At 41.1% G+C, this 24,363-nt stretch overlaps 3 protein-coding genes across 6 annotated transcripts in view; all 3 read right to left on the bottom strand.

Annotated features, from left to right (window-relative positions):
• Positions 1 to 1,419, bottom strand: part of snrnp27 (small nuclear ribonucleoprotein 27 (U4/U6.U5)) — a 5,202-nt gene extending 3,783 nt beyond the window's left edge. The window contains exons 1-2 of the mRNA XM_035657782.1: positions 1,223 to 1,419; positions 10 to 142 (exon numbers count right to left, since the gene is read on the bottom strand). Of these exons, the coding sequence (XP_035513675.1) occupies positions 10 to 142; positions 1,223 to 1,259 (170 nt within the window). The 5' untranslated portion in view covers positions 1,260 to 1,419. The remainder of the gene's footprint in view (positions 1 to 9; positions 143 to 1,222) is intronic.
• Positions 1,420 to 1,983: 564 nt separating this feature from the next.
• add2 (adducin 2 (beta)) lies at positions 1,984 to 16,787 on the bottom strand. Of its 4 annotated transcripts, none has more exons than XM_035658927.1 (15): positions 16,373 to 16,787; positions 14,955 to 15,145; positions 14,409 to 14,550; positions 12,511 to 12,662; positions 12,188 to 12,268; positions 10,944 to 11,093; positions 10,438 to 10,581; positions 10,019 to 10,117; positions 9,338 to 9,514; positions 7,676 to 7,921; positions 6,641 to 6,757; positions 6,442 to 6,528; positions 6,211 to 6,337; positions 5,253 to 5,336; positions 1,984 to 3,334 (listed from the first exon to the last, which is right to left on the bottom strand). In XM_035658927.1, exons 2-15 carry the CDS (start codon positions 15,099 to 15,101, stop codon positions 3,078 to 3,080), a joined length of 2,010 nt encoding a protein of 669 aa, XP_035514820.1. In that variant the 5' UTR covers positions 15,102 to 15,145; positions 16,373 to 16,787; the 3' UTR covers positions 1,984 to 3,077. The 4 variants fall into 4 exon arrangements, with proteins under 4 accessions (XP_035514820.1, XP_035514818.1, XP_035514819.1 ...); XM_035658925.1 differs by lacking the exon at positions 16,373 to 16,787 and adding an exon at positions 16,202 to 16,362; XM_035658926.1 differs by lacking the exon at positions 16,373 to 16,787 and adding an exon at positions 16,208 to 16,362.
• Positions 16,788 to 21,449: 4,662 nt separating this feature from the next.
• figla (folliculogenesis specific bHLH transcription factor) overlaps positions 21,450 to 24,363 on the bottom strand; it is a 14,942-nt gene continuing 12,028 nt past the window's right edge. The window contains exon 6 of the mRNA XM_035658745.1: positions 21,450 to 21,746. The gene's annotated coding sequence lies outside the window, so the exon portion shown is untranslated. The remainder of the gene's footprint in view (positions 21,747 to 24,363) is intronic.

The following is a 24,363-nucleotide window of genomic DNA, read 5'->3' as shown; positions in this document are numbered from 1 at the left end:
TTTCCTCACCTTGAACGCCTCCTGTGAGGAGATCTTGACCGACTTCTCCGTCGTTCTCTGTCCCGATCTCGGGATCGAGAGCGTTCCCTCTCCCTTCGCCTTCGCTCGCGCTCCCGTGAAGTTGAGCGGGAACGCCTTCTCTCTGCAGGGAGGACATTAGAGTTTGAAGAGTGCATACAGGCATCCACACTTTTAGACAGATGGTTTAAGTGATGGTCTTTAGGCTTGGTTGCAGCAAGCGCATCACCTGACGTTCATACCACATGTATAACAAAGGTCATTGGCACCAGTCTGTTTTAGTGTTGTCTGTAGGCTAGAGTGTTTATTTTAACAAAGATTAAAGGTTCAAACAAACAGGAAACTTAATTATAGCTATTTGAGAGACATCAACATTTGGATGGTGAGGAAACTAAAACTGCCAATACATTGTTCAGGTACATACATTATTATTGTTGAATAAATGACAGATACTTTAGGTAAAACTGGACCCACTGAGTATGCAAGAACACATTAGCATACAGTTGTTGTTATGCATGAAAGAAATGGCTCTGATCTCAACCAATGTGCCTTCAAACCCCTCTCTCATTTAGTCAGGTATACAATCAATGCTTGATCAGGTACAGACCAACCAGCTTATTTATGCTCAACACTCAGGAGCAAATTCTCTGATAGGAAAACTATCAAGTGTGTGGTGACTGTCAGGAAGGAGGTTTATTGATTACCACACATACACTGGCCCAGTGTTACATGTATACATATAGAGTCTTGGTATAACTGCAGGGCAAACAGGTTAAGATCATCAGGCTGTAACTGCTGCTAATTTGACACTTTTAGTTAGTGACAGTAAAAACACACACACACACACTCAGACTACTCCAGCTACTGCGATACAAAGCCAAGAATAGCGCGTTGCTTTTAAAACCGTGTTATCTACCTATAATGGTTTTAATACTGAGCTAAAGAGAATAACTAACGTTACATTGAGGATGTGTGGACCAGCAGGGAGGCGGCATTATGCTATACAGAGTGTCACATTTTAGAGTGTGAAGTCGGTCTTTAGGAAAGAAAACAGGTTTATTAACATTTTCTTATATATCATATACATATTGGTTTCCTCCCAGTGTAAAAGAAAACCGCGTTATTAGAGCAAAAAGAGCAAACTAACCGTCCGTACGCAGAGGTAACGTAACGCACGCAGAGGTAATTACTTGTAGTTTCTTACCTCTTCTGGGAGGAGTTCGACTCCTGCTCCTGCCCATTGTCCTAACAGCTCAAACCTTAGCCCCGTAACGTTAGCTCAGTGGAGTGCTGAGTGGGAAACCATCTGAGGTGAGAAATGGTTACACGCTGTTTGTATTTCGTCAATCTAACGTTAATGGCTGCTTGCTACTTCTGTTGTCTTCTGCTGTTGATGTGCGAGCTTCCGGTGAGCCTCCTGCAGAAGAGCGCCCTCTACCGGGCCGGAGGAGAGCGCAGCTGGCGCGTCCTACAGCAGGCTGGGCTGTGAGTCATTGGTCTGGGCTGTGAGAAGAAAACCACAGAGGAGCTGAGGAGCACATATTCCAGCACCAGCTAATAATGGATAGTACTCACACTATTGTTTGTACTTGAAAACCCTATATAAATACAGAAACTAGTATTTTAAAGTATTTAAACAAATACAGTGTATTCCTTGTTAAATTTGTTGCAGTAATAATAATTATGCAAAGAAAAATTCTGTAGGTGTAAATGACTGCCCTGAGTACGTGGTTGGCTCCCAGTTGTCTTCTTTCTTGTCAAAAAAGTAAATGTATTATATATATATTTATATGTATAAGAAAATTATTTACACAAGCAAAAAACACTATAAATTTGCCTTTCACAATCATACTTTTGTGGCACTCTTATCAGATGTTAAAGTAGCCTTGCAGAGTGACAAGACTTCAGTGTGGCGAGCTGTAAATACAGGAGGAAAAACATAAATTACATGTCCAGTTGCTTTTAAATCAAACTTGATCTTTAATGACTGATACATGGTAACCTTGCAATACTCACTTATACATCCTAATATAAAATAAATTAAAACCATGAGCAAACATCACACATCAGCATTTCGATAACAGCTACTGGTTAAAACAGAAAATAATTACAACTGTTAAGAGGTATTTTGCGCACATACATTTAAAAGAAATTGAGAAAAGTGGAATGTTTAGTACCCTTCAGTATGTTCTTTTACTGGGCTTCAAACTGCATCGGCAAGCAACAAGTTCTTTATGCTTTATCCTTTTTTTGGGTAATAGTGGCATTTATAGCGGCTTCTGTTTTGTAGCGAGCCAGTATAATTTTCCCCGCTTTCTTTTTCCTTGCTCATCCCTGCTGTTATAATGTCAATAGGCTGATAATTTTACACAAAACCAGCATTCATAAGAGCACAATCAATAGCTATCAGTATATGTCTACATGTACTGCACCTGTGCTCACATAGTATACCTGCAACATCTATCTGATGATTAGAACCAAATCATGAGTACAAGATGCCTATGGTGATGAACAAATGCAACATACTAGAATTTCAATATACATGTGGTAAGTGCCTATAAATGGATAAGGGGTGCATAATTCATGGTAACTTAAATTTCCACCGTGCCCTGCAAAGATTAATAAAATGGTATGAAACATCCCAGTTTTAGAAAGAAACATGTTTGACTGCCTATACAGTGACGATAAGTAATGGTTCGATAGCACAGCAGGTGAAAATAAGACATGAGTAATACAGGGACTGTGTGTGTGTGTGTGTGTGTGTGTGTGTGTGTGTGTGAGACAAGAAGTAGTGCGTCAAAATGACCTGGGTCAAATAGTATGTGAAAATAATTATCAGTGTTTTTTAACCTGCTTAAGATGAATCACCACATAGATCAAATCTGAGTACCAGTGTTACAGTGAAGTATTCAAGGTTGATTTAGTACACCATGTCTGTGAGTGACATCTTAACTGACAGCGTTTGAATAGATCTGATGTGGTTAACTCATCTGCTACTCCGTCATACACTTAAATGTTTCACAGTAGTATTTCACCGAGGTCTCGTGTGTGTGAGCGCCTCAGGTCTCCGCCTTTTCCTTCTGCTTCTTGCTCTTTTTCAGGAACGATGGCGGCTTGAACTTCTTTTTCTTCTTGGACGGGGACTTGGAGGGCGAGCCCTCCGGGGTGCCGCCTTGTGGTTTGGCAGGCGGAGCAGCAGGCGTGGAGGACGTGTCGTTGGTGGAGAGAGCCTTCATCCCTTTCTCCAGTTCCTCTGTCGTCTGCTTCTCCTCCTCGCCTCCGTTCTGTATGGCTGGAGAGTCGGTCTTTGCCTCTTCTGCTCAGAGTATTGTAAAGAAACAAGTAGAAACTTAGAATATTCAGCAACCAGACAGAGAGGACTGAGTAGGGTGGGGCTGCAAAGCTACATGCTAGCAATGTGACTGTAGATGAACATGCTTGCTTAATGAGGCGTAGACTGTCGTACTGTTTCTCTGTACTAGTGAGACAAGACCAAAGCACCAGAAGTGTGCCCTATATATCAGTGTGGAGTGACACAGAGGACTACAGACAGACACAGAGGGAGAGAGTATAACAGATACAGTAGGTACAGTGACAGATGGATCTCTCTACAAAAGGGCTGAAATGTAGTAAATGTAAATGAAAACAGCTAAGACTGAAGACTTGAACAAGTCCAAGTTGACTTACACAGATGTAACAACAGAAATAATGTCTGCATTCAGTTTAATTTTAGGGCAATGTTGGCTCGCTGACAGAGATACATGTAGCCAGAGCCATAATTATCGCTAGAAGCTGATGTTTTCCTGCTATGTCTTTCATGAGAAAGACTAATTGCAGATTAATTGCATACGCCAGTGCAATTGTACAGAGAGGTCTGTGGATTATCCAGAGACACCGGGGTACTGTCTTTAGAGAGAGATGTTGTTGTTGAATATCTCATTTGTTAATCCTGTAAGAATCACAAATGAATGTATTGTATTGATGGATGCAGAAACCCTGATCAATAATTCAGTGGTGGAAAGTAAGTACATTTCCTCAAGTACTGTACTTATGTATAGTTTTGAGTAAAATGTAATGCTACACTGTACTTCTACACCACTACATTTCAGAGCGAATGTTTTTACTGCACTATTTATCTGAAAACAAAAGTCAATGGTTACATTTTTTTTTAAATTTTACATTCAATGTTATGATGTTAGAAAATACTTGTTACCACCAGACAGTAATTCAAATTAGCACCACTCCAACCCACTCCAACAGTAAAATGCTACTGACTGTACACATTAATGCACCAGTATAAGGGTTGGTGGGATTCACCGATTTGCATCAGTGGACCGGCATAAAAGTTCAAGTTGCAATTGAACTGATGTGTGCATCAGATACAATGTGACATTAAATCAGGATGCACTGTTTCAAACATCTCTGCATCGCTAAAAACAATTAATTTATATAGAATTATTATGAGAGGTCTTATTCCTTTATTATTTAGAAATGTGACCAATAATTGTATACTAACATTGATTTCTTCCTCTCTTAACGTCTCTCAAGCTACTTAATGAGAAACAAAGAAATAAAATTAATATATATTGAATTTCACAGCATCATATGCTTTTGCATCCCATCAGACTGGTAGTTGCTCCATACGTCTCCTTAATATATCAGATTGTTGGCGAGGTATCAACATGCATATTGTATCCGCCTGAGTGATGGAAATGCACATTTTTCGAACAAGTACTACTTTTGATACTTATTGCTGATAAATACTTTTACTTGGAGGATCTTTACTTGTAACTGAGTATGTTTAAATTGTGTTATTGTTACGGAAGTAAAAGGTCTGAATACTTTGTCCACCATTGCAATATTTTTAATATACTGAATTGCTGGCAGATTTTTGTCAGATACACATGAATCTCTTTGATTGATATTTAGACTGGATTGATACCGTACTGCAGCTAAATCGAACCTCAAACATCCACCACTGGTGGCTCAGCAGGATCGGAACTGTACTGACTACAACCAGTCAATAATGTCTATATATATATTATGTATATAATGTGATCATGGAAAACAAAAGAAAAAAAAACAATGAAGCTTCTAGCTTCAACTGCGTATGAGGAGGAGTAACACGGTTGTCAGAGAGTCATCTGATGCATGAGGAGGCAGAAGCACGAGCAGGCTGCTGGTCAGGGTGCAAGGTAAGGAGGGCAGACAGTCAGCGCTCTGCCAAGCCTCACCTGAGAGAGGAGGTTGGCTGGGCGGAGGGCCCTTTGTGGGGGAGGTAGCAGGGGGAGATTCCTTGTCACTTGCCACCTCCTCCCCTACTTACACAAACACACACACAGAGACACACAGTGAGGGCTCAGCTGTGCAGGAAGTTAGATTTGTGAACTGTGTGAACACAGTTTATACAGCGGTCACAAGTGAAATTGAGTTTGCTTAAGGTGGCTGTGTGCGACATTTTAACTCCAAACACTAGCTAAAACAGGCTCTACCAGCATCCACACTGCATTTTACATTCTGTGCCATTGTGCTGCATGCAGTGATAGATGGTGGAATAAGTTTAATTTGAAATTGATAGCCTATAATGACATTTAAACTGCTACACACAGCACCTTAAGAAGGTCAGAAAAAAAGTGTACAATGCATTAATAGTGAAAGTGAGGGGTAGCATATTAAGCTGCATTTACTACACTATATAGACAAATGGCGCCAGTAAAAGACAGTAAAGGGTTATTAGATGGTTTTCCCTTACCACATGCTTACATGATAATGAGAGGAGCATGTCCACATTTGTCAAGGGGCAGAGATAGGTCCAGGTTGGCTGTGTGTGTGTGTGTCTGATTTATGCTACCTTGGGGGACATATTTCAGCTTAAAGACCAGGACTGGGTTGCACCAGATATGTGTAAGTATAAGCACTAGAGGCTCAGTAACTACCATGTAACTACATCAGCCACTTGGCTGCACCACAATTACTTTGTGCATAACTTAACTAGTTTGGACGTGAAGTCGTAACTAAGGCAAGTGGCCAATCAACAATCAAAAATTGAGTTCCATCATGGCATTAGCTCTCTGACTGGCATGAGCTACTATATATATATATATATATATATAGGTCACTACTCAATTTTTGTGTTAAAAAATGAATATAGTAAAATATAATAAATAGAGTTCACATATGAATGAATCATACCATTGGTCCCTCCATCTTGTTTCCTCTGCACCTCCTTGCGGTACTCCTCCAGCTCCTGGTCTGTCAGCTCGTTGAAGGGGTTGGGAGGCTCTGGCTCTGGTGGGGCTTTAGGTGGGCTCACTGGAGACTAATAGACAAGCAGAGACAACAAAATTACAGCTTTTAATTTAAAAGGGGGACTTGGAAAGGCAAAGAGACAGATGTTTGGCGAGCAGAGAGACGGTAGTTTACCGGAGGACTGTCAACTGTTATAACACTGGCGAGGACTTGAGACTGTGGTCCTGCTGTCTTCATGTCCTGCCGATTCTGCTGTCGAATCTGAGGAGAAAAACTAAATTCATTTCAACATTTCTGATTCATGGGACAGCATGCACAAGGCAAAGATGGGATTTGTGGGAGACAGAAAAGGCCAAAAGCAAGGTAACGTTACCTTGTTTCGTGTCTCAATCACCTCTTGAGGGTTGGTGAAAAGAGGCACAAACTGGTTTGGGTTCTCCATCTTGATGGATGTGCTGCCAGCCTGTGTCACCTCTTCTGCCTTCAACCACTAAAGGAAAGAAAGCCAACATCAAAACCTCATATCTCCCAAAAAAAAAAAGACTCAAAATGTCCAAAATGTAGAAGATCCTGTTTGTGTAACTTAGTGAAACAGACACTTTCTTCCTTAAAAAAGTATTTTTTCCCATTAAAAAATCAGTCTTTATCAAGTAGCTTTGATAATATGGATATTTGTCCACCAGAGGGCAGACTCTGCAACACAGTAGTCATAACAGAGCATTGGACGTTCACCTGCAATGCAGAGAAGAGGAGAGAGAGGAGGGTGGGAGGGACTGAGGAGGAGAGAAAACCGAAAGGGAGAGCCAAGCTCCTCCCACTGATGTAAGAAAGCCTCTCATATTGTTTTTGTCTCTAGAAGGAGTCATCACTGCAGCTCCGCTTAATCTTTTCTCCAAGGTACGCAGAAACAAAAACAAACGCTCCACAGTGTATATCAACCTCCATGTGAATCAGAGGGAAAACTCTTGATTTTGGATACACAAATACCTCTGGCTGACATCCAAAAAAACCCCAATTCCTTTTCAAATCATCAGAAAGATGGTGAGTTAATTGCTCTGGCTCCTCCTCACATCAGTCATCTTAAAATTTAGCTTTCTTTCTTCCTTCCCTCCTCACAGCTCATTTTAATCTCACTCCTAGTTCTGATCCCTGTGCTCTCCAGCTTATATTTTATATACCTTTATATCACCAGACAGCCTACCTATCCCTCCATCTATGAGCGGGAAACATTACACAACATTTAGGTCACAGCGGTCACAATGTAGCATATTCTGCACAATTAGTGGAGTAATGTGAGGCTGGAACCATCACAGTCATGTCTGGTCTGGAGCGTTATTTGAGACAACCCCTTCTATAGTGTGACTGTGTGACTGCACTAAATCAAACAAAATGATTCCAAGAGCCTCACAGTGGAGCGGTGTCCTGGGCTGGCTTGCTCCTGGCTGACTTTTTGGTAGGTGTTGGGGGTGTTGAGCCATCGAGTCCTCTCCTGCTGCTGGCGCTGGGCAAAAGGGTGCTGCCTCAGAGCCGGGTGGACTCCGTCGTCATCAAACTGGTGGAAAACTGTAGCGGTTGCGGGCACCTCCACCTCCCTCCGATTCCGCGATCGCTCCAGCAGCACAGGGAAACGGTAGGCATAGCCTGTACGGTAGCCCTGAAATACAACAGTGGAAAGGAGCTTTAGGGTGTGCACAAGCTGCAGACAGCTGTGTCAATGCACAATTCAATATTTTAGCTTATTCATTTTACCAGCACCTTTAATTCCTATTGACACATCCGATCTTGTTTATTTAATCTGTATAAAAACTGAAGTCCAAAAAACAAGCTGTGTTCTTGCATGAGGTTATGACCGTGGACTATATCTTGGCTGAGAGTAGTGATTTTCATGTTGTCACTGTGTAGTTGCCAGGCAACCAGCAGAGACCCCTGTAAAACCACAACCTCAGTTTTTACAGTTTGTCTAGTTTTGTATGAATTAAACAAATATGAAATATAATTAGGGAGCTTTTGAGGTGCTGGTAGGTGGATTTACCTTCGGTCAGACTAGCTGTTTCCCCCTGTTTCCAGTCTTCCAGTCAAGAGTGGTATCAATCTTATCATTTAACTCAAACATTTAACTGATGTCTGTGATTGTGTCAGTCTCACCATGTTTAGCTTTCAGTACTTTAGCTGCTCCAGTGTGATGCAGAAGTTTCGGCGGTTTATAGCTGCTGATAAGTTATTAGTTTAGTCACTGCTGATGCAAACTGAACATTTTATGCTGCTGCTTTACATTAAAAGCTTTCCATCAGCAAACCACAGGAAGGCTTTTATGCTGTTATTGTGAAGCAGCTACAGGAAATGGAGTTTGTCACAGCGCTTATGCTGCATTCTCATGAGGTAGGATGGATGGTAGAAACTGGAGAAATTCCTGTGTTTTCTTGCAAGCTCTAGCACTAGCAACAAAGAAGGTTGTAGGATTGCAAGGGTGGTCAAAAAAAAATACTGCACACTGCAACTTAAATTCAGGTTAAATTACGTTGAAAGACTTTAGCTGATATGAGGTATTAACATTAGTTTGTCCTTTCAGTTTTGTGTGAATGAGCAAACCTCCCACACATCTCAAGGTAAGTCCAACCTTTTAACGTGCCACCCTTTTAATACCAGAAAAACTCAAAAAGGGGGTAGTCTAGCAAATTAGTATTGGCACAAAGTTGTGAGAGTTGCAAAAGACACATTAAGAATGTTTAAAATCAGAGCAGCTGAGACTGAGATACCCTGACCTATATTCTTTAGTATGGGTCATGTTCCAAAAATACTGGATCCAACACTTCCTAGCATGGGACTCACTAGCATCTTTCGTAAGTCATGTCTGGTTAATGCCTCCATGTCCTTGATGCCCCTGATCAGGGTCATTTTCAAAGCCTTCAAGCCCTCATGAGCCACAGAAGACATCATAAAGCTGTGTTCATAGACATAGTAGTGCAGTACAAGTAAACTAAACTTTGTGTGTAAAATTGATCGAGTGCCCCTTTAACAAAATGTCTCAGTCATCACTGTACACTTCTGTTTTAGTATAACCGTTGCCTACCAAGTTATCCAGAGTTCTCATGAGGGCTTCGAACTCATGCTCCCCGATGCGGCTCTTGTGCAGGGGTCCAAAGGTGGAGCCTGCCCAGCCCACGGTGCCGGTTGGGTTGGGTTTATGGGTGGACCGGTCAAGCAGAATCAGGTTGTGTTCACCACCGGCACAGCACAAAGCCGACACCTTGCAAAGAAAGAAAACCAACAACAAAAGATTTAGAACAAGCTGCCGCTTCCTTATGCAGTAAATCGTCATTGAGCTCTGTTTTGCTTTTCCAAATTCTCCTTCATACGTACACATTTCAATTCAAGCCAGCATGGTGCCTTGCTAAAAAGCATATTAAACATATGTACTGTGAGAGGGGGGAGTATAACACATCAATGACCTTAAAGTGACATATCTGCTTCCCTGCAGGCCACCTTGTCCTGTAGGATTACTGCAGTGTCTCTTTGGCACACGACACCCCTGTAGTGTTTTATACTGCAGTGCAGAGCTGCTGGCTGAATTACAGTGAAAGGGTACCAATAGAAGGGCAACTGCCCAGGTGTAAAATTGGTGCCTCTACATTTTGTACACATGCCAACTCATTCTCCCACTCTCACACACCCACAACACATACAGTGGCAGCACTTTGTCTCCAGTACGTCAGCTGTTAGTCACTACAGTGTGTGTGTGTGTGTGTACTACCTGGATCTGGCAGGCAGCCTGGATGTGATAGATGGTGTAGAAGGCCTCCTCCACAGACTCCCCAAGAGCCACAATGCCGTGATTCCTCAGCACCAGAACCTACGCATCATGAAACCAACATTTACACAGGAATAGAAACCCACATTCATTATTTCTATTTCATAATAGCTGCAGGTTATTGAGAAATGTCACTGCAGAATGAGAAGGCACGCTAAGACCAACTCCCAAGTTTAGTCTCAGAGCAACAGCATCAGCTTCAGTAATTAGTCTGGTGTAAGACCACATAACGTCATGTCTCCCGTTATCCATTCATAAACCTGAAGCAACCCATATGTGAGGCACAGGAGGAGGAACCGCTGAATGAAGCGACGATATGCAAGCCTTCAGATGAATTGTCTTTACTCTCATGGTCTGCTCACCTTACAGGTCGGCCCCAGGCTCTTCTGCAGCTCCACTCTGTCCTCCTCCTCCTCCATGACTCCATTGTAGTCGTAATAAGCCACATCACCGACAAGCAGAGCCTCGTGGGAGAGTGGCAGGAGGCCACACTTCATAGCTGAAACCTGGAGACACTCGGCTGTCAGTTGTGGCGGCAAAGGTCATGAAAGAAGCTTCACAACATGATTTATAAGCAAATCCATGCTGGACAATGATATATATTGTCCAGCATGGATAGATATATATATATATATATATATATATATATACAAACACCACAATTGCTGCGATTATAAAATATAATAATATAAAAATAACTTAGTTAATCACCAATTATCTCAGATGTGCAGTTCAGATTTTAAGACTATTTTAAGAGTATGAATGTTTCTGGATGTGACCAGCAGAAATATAATGGTGTCTCCTCTAAACAGGAAAGGACAGAGCTGTGAGTCGATGCCACACTTGGCACAGGCCCATGCTGACTTACCGCAGCCGTGGCCGGCGTGTGGAGGTGAAGCAGGCAGCGAACATCTGGCCGGGCCGAGTAGATGGCCGAGTGCAGGCTGAACTTCTCTGTGTCCACACCCAGGTTAGTGCTTCCCTTCTCCACCACCTCACCCAGGATGTTCACCTTCACCTGCAAACCACACAGCACCATACGCATGCGTTAGTATATGCTTCCACATGGGATATGGGATAGACACTTTGATGAATCATCTTATGAAACAAATTATAACATATATATACAATATATAACAGTTATCATAAAAGCAGTTTTAAAAAACATTTTTTCTTAGACTTGAAATTAAAACTTATTCTTGAAGAGTATTATATTGATGCAAATGAATTTCTCTAAACCCCTTTTGCCTCTGATGTGTGTTTTAGATTATATGATGATCACCAGGATTCACTTGTCTCCGTCTACTGTCTAGTTAGAGAGAAAACGTCTTCAACACTGACAACTTTAAAACTGGAGAAAATACTAATAACTACAGCTGAAATTATTAGTTGAATAATTGTTTAATCAATAAATTAATCAGCAACAATTTAATAATTGATTAATCAATTAAGTCAACTGTCATGGACCAATGTCAAACATTCTCATGCTCTTGCTTTTTAAAAGTGAGGATTTGCTTTTGTCTTTTGTATATCTTTATTAATTAGATATCAGATTTGCTCTGTTTATCGGAGAAAATTGTGGCAGGCATTTATTTAAATGAAAAAAGTCAATAGATTAAATCGATGCAAGACTGTATGCAAGACTACATAATACTGTAATGCAGAAAATTAATTTAAATTATTGATCAATTATATTATGAAAATAGCATCATACCAGTAGTATTAGAGGGCTAAATACACTTTTGCATAAACAGCCAACACAGCCAAGTAAGCATACACTCAGTGGCCACTTTATTAGGTGCACCTGTACAATCTAATGCAATCCATTGGACATGACGTTTAATTTTATGATCTCTATATTGTTGTTTCAATTATATATTTAAGCACTGCGTTAGTGCTGGTGTTGAACTGGGTTGTATTGTACTAAGAGTGGTTTCTAATATTCAGCTGCCCTCATGTATTCAAATAGGGGCAAAACATTAAAAAACATACGATTGAATTTAGACATGTCCGACAATTAAAAAAAAACTGTTTCATTGAATTGCATTGCATTAGATTGTACTGGTGTACCTCATAAACCTTTATATCTTGACTGGGATTAGTCTCACTCACCAGACTGGATCCAGTCGCCTCACTGTAGGCCAGGCCATCTGGAAGCACCAAGAAGTGTTCCTGTTCTTTACTAACACGCAGCTGTCAGGGAAGAAGATGGACATTAGTGAGGAGACACAGATGATGGAAGTAAAGCAGTTCATTCCACATATGAGCATGACGTCCACCAAAACTGGTACGTTTACGGTGGGTTCTGACCACCAACAGCCAGTCAAACTGCATGCTGTACTTCACTCATGTGACGACAAGTCTGTTCAGTAAATTAGTGTTCTGCCTCACAATAAAAAGTCAGGAATGCAATGTGAAAAGACAGCGGAACTAACAGTAAGACAGGTGCGGCTGATCTGGGCCCAGCCGAAGAGGTCAAACAGGCGATGGACACTGGCCAGCTTGCAGCGCATCAGCCTCTCCCCCTTCACCATGCTGCCAGGCTCCCAGCCGTGCAGGTCATTGATGGGCGTCACCATCATCATGTCTGTGGAAGGAAGAGAGACAGCCAGGTAGAGGCAGAGAGAGCAGTGAAGATGATGGTCAGCAGGCACAAAAGGTAAGTAAGAGAGCAGCTGATTGGTTCTCTTAAAGGTGCACATAAGGACAATGGCATTAATTATGTGTATTGCTTTGAATGTACATGTTTGTGTCATCTGTAATGAGGCTTAAAGGTCCAATGTGTAGGATTTTGTAGCATCAGGCTGTGTACATACTAACTGTCATTTTGGGTTACTATAGAAACATGTTAGTTCAACAAGAACCCACTGAAGGCGTTTTAACAAAAACACAACAATGTCTATATTCAGGTGGTTATACACTAATCAAAACATACCTATAAATATTATATTTCATTTCAGACAATAGATCCTACGAGATGTTACACAATGGACCTTTAAAGAGGTGTTTTGGTGCAAGTCTGATTAAATATTAGTTTATACTGCTTTATGATGAAATTTTACCTCTACAAGATTTCATCAAAGCTCTGACAACCTCTGACTAGACCTCTTTTATGCTGCACTGCCTAATCAGAATAACTGAACTCAGCTGTGTGGGTGTACAGAGCCTTTAACACTAATAAAACAACTGCACTAATAAATGCTTATAGCTGTCTGTGGACAAGTGAAATATCTTCAATTGCTCATCATCCACACTCTCCCTACACTTTTACAGCAGAAATGTGTCATTATGGAGGATCATGTGGGAGCATTTTCAGTGGTACTGCAATATAATATAAGTTATGATCACAAAGTGGAGATGCTTCGGGATGATCATGGAGAACAAAAAAAAAAAGGCTGCAAGTTACATGTATTTACAATATATATACACAACCATTTGGTTAATTTAATTTTCTGAACTTTCAGCCCCTTCCTGCCCATTTTCTCTGTCAGCAATCCCATGATGCTCCTTGTGAGGGATTCACCACTATTCCTTCCACCCCATAGCATTCAGTGCGTATTTACTCTTAGGTGTGCCAGTGAACAAGTATGCACAACACCAGTTCCAGCTACGTCAATTAAATGCAAGAATCAAACATCATCAGGTCATCCAGCAAATCCAGCAGTTGTGAGGACGGCCGTAGGGTGGAAGCTGATTGGGTCTTATCTTTACTTTTTTATAAGATCATCCTAATAATGGATCAAAGGTTAAAAAAGGAGGGCCCAGTCTAATGAGAGTTTGATCGAGCTCATGTTAAAACTGGGTGTTCTGCATGTTCCACTGAACCACCTGAGCTAGCAGACTAACCATAGGACCTCCAGTCTATGATGTAAAGTTAACACAACAGCCGGGCAACCGTGGACTATTCTGCAGGTGAGCTCAGACTCAATGCAAAGTCAGTTTTAGAGGTAGCCAAATATTTGCTGCGAGCCAGCTTTGCATTGAAGCAAACACACAGCCACACAAACTGAAAATGTTTAATGGAGTTCCTGAGATCAGTCAGTGGCTGAGCTGTCAACACAGACAGACATACTCACACACATACACATACACATACACATGGTTGGTGCGCACGCTGCTAGTTAGCTTTCAGCTAAGTATGGTGTGATAACAGTGTAACATTTGGGCTAGCGAGCAACCATGCTAACAATAGAAATGTGTTGCTGAAAATGCCTTGCTCAGGCAGTACTGAGACACAGGGACAAATCATAGAATACCAGGCTTAAAAATGTCTTCTTTCAAGTCCTATATATGCAGAATGTTAGAGGTTTAGTTAAAAGTGTTGTGCACTTACTGGAAGGGGAGACAGACAGTGCGGCTGGAGAGCCGTGTGAGGCCATGAAATCAGCCAGCTGTCTCAGTGCCCATAGGTTGGATGAGCTGCCACCCTTCTTCATCTGTTCCTGGATCAGCACATCCAGCTCCTCCCTGAATGACTATACACAAACACAGACATTAATCTATAGAATATACAGTATATATACACCACACATTACAAATCACTTCAGTTTCATACTAGTTGTCTTTAGCGATCCTCGGATTGATTCATTTTCCACAAAGAATAATTTGAAAGATGCTATAATCACATACAAAATCATGGGGGCTTTGAACACATACACTGATTAGCAAACACTGATACACTACAGGGGCGAGGGTGAGTAAACATATTTAATGAGTCAGCCTCTCTCCATCAGTCCTTTAACTTCATGTTCACTCTCTCCACTTCACACACAACTTCATCAGCGTCATGCAGCCTCCCTATGCAGAAACACATAGTCATGCACTCAGAATGGACTCCAGCACTGACTGCAGCCCCCTCACAGACAAACAGCCGTCTCACCGGACTCTGAATGAGGCTGGAGATGCGTTTCTTCTGCTGGGGTCCGGAGCCTGGCGTGGAATGCTGAGGAGACTGGAGGCCCTCAGGGACCCCATCGCTGGGGCTGCGCTGCACCGGGGTGCCTTTGGGGGTCGGGGACTTGCTCATCTTCTTTTTTGCAGTGGGTGCGTTACAACCGGGGGTGCTGAGAACTGTAAAGAAAGTGTATAAATATTATTAATACAGCTTAAATTTTACTTTTGAGAGAACTGCCATAACAATCCAATAAGAGTTAACACTGAATGTACATATTGACTGTAAAGCAAGCAATAACCACTGTAATGGAATTGTTTGACATTTTAGAAAATACACATTTTCGCTTTATTTCCAAGAGTTAGAGGAGAAGACCCATACTACTGTCATGTTTGTTTGTTATTTATGAAGCTACAGCTAGCAACCGGTTAGCTTAGCTTAGTTAAGCATGAAGACTGCAGGCAGAGGTTAACAAATTATGGGTACAGAGTAATAACGGCAAGTTTCTGTTTGTTGGGGGTTATGTATCAGGCTATTTCTTGGCCAGGACCACTAACTTCCTGGAGTGGGACCCCACCCATCCATTACTACCATAATGGACTCAGGATTTGTTTGTTTTTTGATTTTTAGTTTTATGTTTTATGTTTTAAAAATATGTTTCAATTAATCACTTTCTGTTGATACCCAATAGGAAATTAACAGAGTGGGCAAATTAGGAGAATTCACACTACAACAGGGACAGTGTTGATATGATTTAAAGATCAAAGCCTCACAAAAAGCAAGTCTATGAAATTATACTAGCCAAATGCTCTTAAGGCAGCAGTCATAATCCTGTGAGGATAAAAAAAAAGTATTATCTTAGCTTAAATGTGCAAATGGGAGAAGTGCAGTGAGCAGAATATTGTTCTTCCTTCCTTCCAACCTTCCTGAGCCTACGCTTTAGAGAGTCCTCATAAAACCTGACTAAGGATCTGGTGGTGCATATCAACCCAGAGGGAGTTCAAAACCATGAAGAGATCCAGCAAAGATGATTGGATATTAAATAACAGTTGTCAGTTCAATCAATATGCTCCCTTACGTACAATTCAACCCCAAGCAAATCCTTTTGCATCTTGCATTAACATGAAAACTGAGTTTCCTGTTGGCAAGTACAACACTAAACAGAATATTGGACTGCACATTAATCCTTGAATTCTTTGTATTTTCAAATGGCAGCATTAGGATGAAAAACCTACCCTCACATTAAGGATGTTGTATTCCTCGAGGCACTGGCCGGTGGAAGCGTAGAGCTATAGAAAATGCAGCATTAGCAGTAAGAGCTCACATGCAGACAGCAGCACCAGAACCACTAACAGGAAGTTAGCAGGCGATACGGCTCGGTAATTGGAGAAAGAGTAAAGAGTTACCGTAAGGATCTTCAGAAAACAGCTGGCCACTCCCAAATGAAACATACTCATCTCTCTCTCTCTCTCTCTCTTACACACACACACACACACACAAACAGTGCTGCAGGGAGTAGATAAGGTCCCAAACACACCACGCCCTCTCTCCTGCTACCTCTTACTAACTGACTCAATTACGTACTTACTTAACTAACAATTAGTTGCATCACTGTAACATAACTATTTGTGCATCCCTGATCACATGCAACGTCAGTCCAATCCCTCATGTCTCCAGCGTCCAGGGCAAGCTTTTAAGATGCTCAATCCAATGACACCAGATCCCTGTGCATTACTAAATCTCATTGCATTGCAAATGAGAAACTCTGACAGATGACTAAACCTTTAATGGAGTTTCTGGATAAATGGTGCACTTTATCCTAAAAACGTCAGACTTCCTGCGCTCTAAAGCACAGAAACATTACATCAGCTATCCAAAAACATCAGCCATTTATGGATTAACTAAAGTCCCTCAAGTCCCTAAACATACACTGACATATAAGCTTCATGCCGTTTGCCAGCCAAACTGCCCCCAGATCATAGCTAGCTTTTTCCAGTTGAGGAAAACTACTACTACTGAATAATGCATGCTCAGTTTTTTGTTTTAAGCACTCACAGATATTTATATCTGACTTTGAACATTCAAATGTATTCAGGTGGATGTTATTTTACAATTATAAGCAACAGTCAGTCTATAAGAAGCCCAAATTGGAGGCAGCAGCTCTCTTTCGCTCTCACAATAGAGGTTGGCTCACAGGGTATATGACTCTCTCTGGGGGTAGCAAGGGCCCAGCTGCTGACAGGCAGCAGACAGAAAGTCTCTCTCTCCGGGGAGGGTCCTAATGACTAAGAGGAGACAGAGATCTGGCTGCTGGCCCACCATCGCTGCCTCCTCCTCTTATCCTCAGTCGCACTGTGATCGCTGACCACGATACATCATCACCTCCCTTTTGTTTCATAAAATCTCAAGAAGTAGGGGAGCTGATTTCTTGTCGTTCTCTCCTCTTCTAGAGCTGGGTTCTTACCAAACTGCAAAACCTGAATTTCAGCATTGTTTAAATAGTTTAATACTTAGACAAATATTATTCGCTGTGGCATCCTTCACCAGAACACACCAATCAACAAATGTAATGCTGCTTTGCTCTGCTGCCAGATGACATTTTTGGCCTAACCAATAAAAAGAGGTGAAATAAATAGGCAATTTTCTAATATTGGTGCACATTATCTTCACATATACATGCATGTATTCACTGCTGTAAATCTACCCACTCAGTGGTTTCGGGAGTTCTGTGTCTGAGCACTGACGTCCAGCAGCAGAGAGGCAGACAGGGGAATAATTACCTAAGTAGCTCTGGATTGATTTTCGTTGGCTTCAGGTTTATGCTGGCTGGACAGTGGATCCCAACCAGTTATGTAACTAATAAACTGGTACATTTACTAGCAGTTTTTCAAAATAAGATATAGGAGAATAATTATGATCAAGTTAAAACCTATTCATCCTCTACAAGCCAGCAACTCTTTATAATGCAATGTAAAACTTGTTTAAATGTCACGTTAGCCTCCTCACTAAATATATTGCAACTACAATATAACGGCAAGAAAATGCATTTTTATTTACTTTCAATCTAATAGTTCCACCTAACACAAGACAAAACAAGAATAGCCTACGCTAAACTAAATTATTATAGGGCAACTTTGCTGTATTCCACCCCCAAAATGAACAGACTCATTAACTCTAAACATCTAGTGGATTGAGTGCTTGCAGAAATGCAGCATACACAAAATGAAAATGCATTAAAGCATAAATGATGTAGAGGCAGGATAGATTTTGTTGACTTTGTGTAGGAGGACATTCCAGTCCCTACAGCCTCTAATGGGACCTTTGTCTTTCACCTTGGAAAGCTGCACGAACTGTTAATGAACAAATCAAAATATACAAAACACTTCAGAAAGAAGCAAATGGAAAGCAGCTGAAAACACAGCAAGTGACGGACTCCCATTACAGTGGTTTCTTTTTCACTACATATTATTGGCTTATAACTCCTTAGGTGACAGAAAACGCAGAATGATGATGCAAGAACTCCAGGAATCAGCAAATATACACATATCTCTCATGTAAGCCTAATTAACAGACCTTCTATAGTATTTTGGTCAGTGTTACATATCACCTAATCATAACAATGTGTTTACTTGCCCCTCATGTTTGATATTTCAGTAACTACGAACTGGATATTAAAGTTGTTTTCAACTAAAGAAAACAGCAACATCACATGATTTTCAAATATACTGTCTCAGTTTCTATAATTAAATCATTTTATAAAAGGGTTCATTTATGAAGGGCACCATACAGTAATCCAACACCTGACATATTATATAGTTACTATAGACACTGATTCTAACTGCTGTGGCTGAGAGGAATCCTTCCGAGGTTCAGTGTCTGCCATTGTGCTGTGGGAGATGACAATCTGCATCCCCCGCTCCCAAAGGACGGAGGACAGGCCTGTTGACCAGATAGTCACGTGAGGGCCAGGGCACCATGTTGTGTGTATCTGCAGCACCGTATTTCAACGTGAAAGCACGGTATGCTTTTATTGGCTTCTTTTATTGGCTTTTCAGCATCCTCCGCTCCTGAGCCCGCTCGCGGCCCGCGCTCTGCACGGCTGCCTAGCAACACTCGCACGCGCTGCAGCCTCAGCACCAGCAGAGCGGAGGATCCGCTAATGGCCACCCGCACAATGCAGAGGCCAGCAGCGGCAGCGACAGAGGCAGCGACGGCTCAACACTGCGCGACTGCAGTCTGTAACGACCCCAGCTAAACGCGCATCAAAAGCACCGCGTTTCATATCAATAGCTGCTCATTTCCAGAATATTAATCCTGACACCGTGAAAACCAAAACAATCACTGGCACGCTAATGAGCCGGATTAGAGCCAGCGAGAAGGCTCTGCCATCACACACACTGTCTCACTCTCTGTCTCACTCTCACAGACTGCACATATGGGACCTTGGACGCGTTCACGAGCCTTTATCTGCAGAGCACAATGGAGACAACGCATGAGCAATAATGGACAGGGTGCAACTCTACTCATTTTATACAAGCACACACTACAGTGCATGCGCTATATGCGCCGAATGACACAGAACAAAATGGTCAACATCAGGCAGTGAGGACGGGACCGTGAGACATCAGTGAAATGCGCACACACCGCTCATGCACGCGTCAGGGAGGACTCTGTACTACGCCCAGCCATTTCCCCATGATAGCCTTGTTCGACTCAACTAAACACAATATCACAGCAGGCAGCGTACTCACCTCAGTGCATCCTCAGGAGCGTGTGTTCCGTGTGGGTGCGGCACACCCACAACCCACAGCCGTCCTCAGAGCGAGCAGATGTGGGTAATTACAGCAGATCTGTCAGTGCCTGCTTCCGACACCAGGGTTCCTTTGTCAGACTAGTTCAGGGCCTCAGCTGATACCAAGTCAAAGGACCCCGAGGTTTTTCATCGCTCAGTGCGTCTGGACCAGCCCACTGCCACGCCTGTCCACAGTCTGACACCCGAGGGCTCCCCCCGCTCATGCAACTACAGCTGGAATCAATCTTGGCAATGCACTTGGTTATTGTGTTTGTAAAAGCGTATGTGCAGCCCTGGTGGATTTCTAATGCCGTCTCCCAGATCGTTCAGTTGGCTAGGCCCAGTTCAAGCGGGACAAATGATAGCACGTCAAACAGGCGCCACCTGCTGTTCTGCTGGAGAAGAGTCTGCACACCGCAAAATGTCAGAGGTTTGAGATGGGTTGCCACATCTGAATGGAGAATGCCCCTCTCAAAGAAACAATTGTTGGAAAATAACAGTATATTTTCACAGGGACTGTACTTATGTATATGTTAGAGGTACTTGTATTTTACCTGAGTATATTCATTTTCTGCCACTTTATACTCCACTGTTTTTCAGAAGGAAATATTGTACTGCACTCACTTCACTCCACTTCAATTATTTGACAGCTGTGGTTACTGGTTATTTTGCAAATAAAGATTTGACATACAAAATATAGATTAAGATCATCTAAGATTTCCAAAACCAGGGGTACATGTACTCCAGTGGATACTTCTGCAGTTGCCAGGAGTATGTGAGTAACACCACTAATTTAAAAAAGATTAAAATTAGAATTTCATTAAAAACATATATACCAACATATTGAGTTATGAAAACTAGTTAGTAAGTCAGCAGAGAAGGGACAGATAGCTGAAATAGCTAAAATAAATGTCAAAAGTTAGCTAAAGAAAATGTATAAATGATTTTAAAAAATCATCTAAAAATGGATAAATGGTTGAAACATGACATGTGTCACAAGCAGTACAAACAAAAAGTTAAGCAAACCAAAATACTGAATGTTTAGCTGTATGCAAAGAATATTCTAATAATATTCACTTTTATAGTCAATCGTGTTAAATAACATCCAGTTTCAAATCAATCCAAATGAACACAGAACATGACTAGTGGTGCTGATGAACTTGAGTTCTTCTGAAGGGACTGTGGGGGATACAGGAGGTTGGGAACCACTGATCTCAGACACTACTGGTATCAATCATCTGACTATTGGACACCACAGTTAAAGTTTAAATTCACAGTTACACTATTAAAATGCTGCTTAACTCTTAATGCATCAGTAATAAAAACCCAAAAATATATTAATTCTCCATAATGAGTACTGGTCATTTTGATGCGTACATTGGGCTGAATGCTTATGACCTTTTTATTTGGGTAAACATATGAAAGCTTGGGGTATTTTTATACTGTGGTGTTGCTACTTTTACTAAACAGGTCATTCTGATGACTTCTTCCACCACTGCAATTTTAATAACGCATACTAATCTGGACATTTGTCCTAAATTACATAAAGTATTAAATTAAAACATCAATCACAATGGGTCATTACAACGTTTTGATATTGCCAGTTGCAGTGGTCGAAACCTGAAATTAAAGCTTTCAACATAAGACAATCATGCAAGCCACAAATATGTATTTAAAAAAAGAAAAAAAAATGAAAGCTGATAATATTAATTTAATATTCACCAAACATAATTCTTGGTACTATGAAGTGTTGAATGAGAAAGCATCTATTGGACGGAGACAGAACAACAAACACAAACAGAAATTCAAAAAAAGAAAGCCGTCTTGTACATTGTATTTTTGGGCTGCCAATGAAGCAGTTTGTTAAATTAAAATAAAAACACATTTATATTTACTCAAACAAAATTTCAATTTGAAAGTTAAATTAAATAATACAAATAAAATTGCATTTTCTTGGAGAAAAATCCTTTCTTCAAAGCAACAGGCCCCTAAAAAATAAAACAAGAATTATTTTATGTGAAAGAACACAATTACTGCAATTAATATACATACACTGACTTGTCTCCCACCACCACCACACTGCACTGATATAGGTGTTTTTAGTACACCCTTGCGTCCCTGTAAGTTCATTTTCGATTAATCTGAGGATCATTTTTTCAATTAATTAATCATTAATTAGTAATTTGGTCAATAAAATGTCAGAAAATTATGAAAAATGTTGATCTCGGTTTCCCAAAGCCCACTATGACATCCTCAAATGTCCAAAAATATTCAGTTTACTGTCATAGTGGACTAAAGAAACCAGAAAATATTTTCATTTGAGAAGCTGAAATTTATTTAATTTTAATATAATCATTTGGACATTTCTTTTTAAAAATTACTAAAAACAATTAATCAATTATCAAACTATTTGGTGATTAAGTTAATCATAGTGTGTGGACCTGTACAGTGTCAGTGTAGTGGTGTTGGAAGATACCAGGCCGTAACACTGAACAGTAATGAATAGTACCATTAGCATACTTTTACATTTACTCTGGTTGGGAAACTGAACGAGCTAGCCCACTGCAAGGACACAATATCACAGCACATATTTTGACTTGTTACAGCAGGGAAAGCACAGGTGTTACTAATAACATTAAAAAGGGATCGGTTCTATTCAAGTGTCCCAGGAAGTCATGGCAGTGTGACAGTGAACCAGCATGAACAATATGAGGACCCAACTAAATGGAATCTAGCCACCATTCATTCACTTATTTACACATGCACTGTTCCTAGGCCTGTGGAAGGTGGTACAATAAGCTGTCATTGCTGGTCTGCTCTGGCAAATATCCTGAATTTAAGAACAACTATTAAAGGATAGATTTTGATTTTTTGAAGTCTATGATAATGCAACACTCTCACACTATATGTACACTGAAAGAGTCACTGGTTGCTGTGACCATTCCTCTTCATACTGACCATAAAGTGATTCCGTTCTAGTGCGACTACATTGTGAAAAATAGGCAAAATCTGCAGAAAAACACATTCTAAACGTTTGGTGAAGCTAATATGACGTGTCAGCAGTCTAACCTCACACATTTCCTGTAGCTGAACTAAGTAGCCACTACCACATAAGGGAAAATGCGGCAAACAGAAAAAATTCAGTCATAAAATTGTAAGTTTGGGAAATCCTGAATTGATTAGGCTAACATAGACTTCTGAAACATCATATTAGCCTCTCTTTAAATTTGATAAGTATTGAATGCAAGCATTGGACACTATTCCACAAGAAAAACACATTTTCCCTCTGCAACTGTCGTGACTATGAGACCCTCTCTCGTTTGAACTTAAATGTGAGCAGAAAATGGACATTTTAACGACCAGTGCTGGGTGTAGTTGTACATATCTGTCTCTACAAATACCGTTAACATTCAAAATCATCAAAACATCCACAACAATGACATGAAAGTTTCCTTTCAAGGGTTCAAACTGACTTGTATCCACAGGGTTTCCTCTCTGTATTCAACCTTCTGACTCTCTCTTCCCTCTCCTTCTCATTCTCTCTGTAGTAAATCTCTTTCTGCCTCACATGCTGCCGTCAAATTATGCTCCCCATCTGCTGATTCAGAATGCATAGAGACCAATCTCCATGTCGGCCTATGTATCCCGAGGTTATGAAATGACTCAACTTGCCTTCCCTCATTTCAAACCCTTCTCTTTTTTTTCTCCATTTCCTTTTCCCTGTCCCACATCCCCTCATTTTCTTATATTCCTCCTCTCCACCCTCCATCATTCCTCCTCTTCTCCTTCCCCTCTTCCTCTTAATTATCAGCCTCCTCAGCAGTGAGTAATGAATACGTTGCTGCTGTGTTTCTTCTCTGCTGCCTCACTCGCTCGTCGTATTCCCCGCTCGGCCCTGGCAATCATCGCGTCAGGGGAGGAAGGAAGTGATAGAGGGAGGGGAGGATGGCAGGGGGTGAATCATTGGTTTTCAACTAGGAGTGGAAGGAACAAGCAAAAGAGATGTACTGTACTTTAATTCAAACTTTAAACCGTCATTTTGGAAGGATTAGAGGCATAACTTTAGTTCAACTTCCATCTTTTTGATAATTTTAACTCGTTCTCTTGTATGAATGTTACAAGAGAAAGAGGGGGGCTTTCTCCTCCGGGAGGCAATTTATTCAGTTTTCACCTAAAAACCATTACTTACAGGATAAAGCTTGGCCATTCACGACTGCATCTGTGCAGCAAGAGATCTGTTGAGAGGTTGACATCGCTGAGCATGCTCGGACAAAACCCTACATTGTGTAATGTGTTTTTAATATTTAATGGCCAATAAAATAATTCTATAGACGAGACGCATATCAGACTTTCAGCTACATAGACAGACCTTGTTAGAAAGATCAATTTAGATAATAGATAACAGCCTTGCTCTGGAGTTACAAATACCTTGTCTAAAGCCAGTAGCCCTATGGAACCCTTATGGTCAACACAATGGCAGTAAATTGCTAGTCAAAACAAAAAAAAAGCTGAAATTTTAATCACATGCACTCCCCACATTGGTGCGTTGGGGCCACTATATCATTGTCTGGGTTTCGATGTGCCTAAGGCACACCTGTGCCATAC

This window comes from Morone saxatilis, unplaced genomic scaffold, assembly GCF_004916995.1.
Source record: "Morone saxatilis isolate NCDOM2014 unplaced genomic scaffold, NCSU_SB_2.0 Contig16, whole genome shotgun sequence".
In the NCBI taxonomy this organism is placed as follows: Eukaryota; Metazoa; Chordata; class Actinopteri; family Moronidae; genus Morone; species Morone saxatilis.
This window is presented reverse-complemented; position numbering and strand designations above follow the sequence as displayed.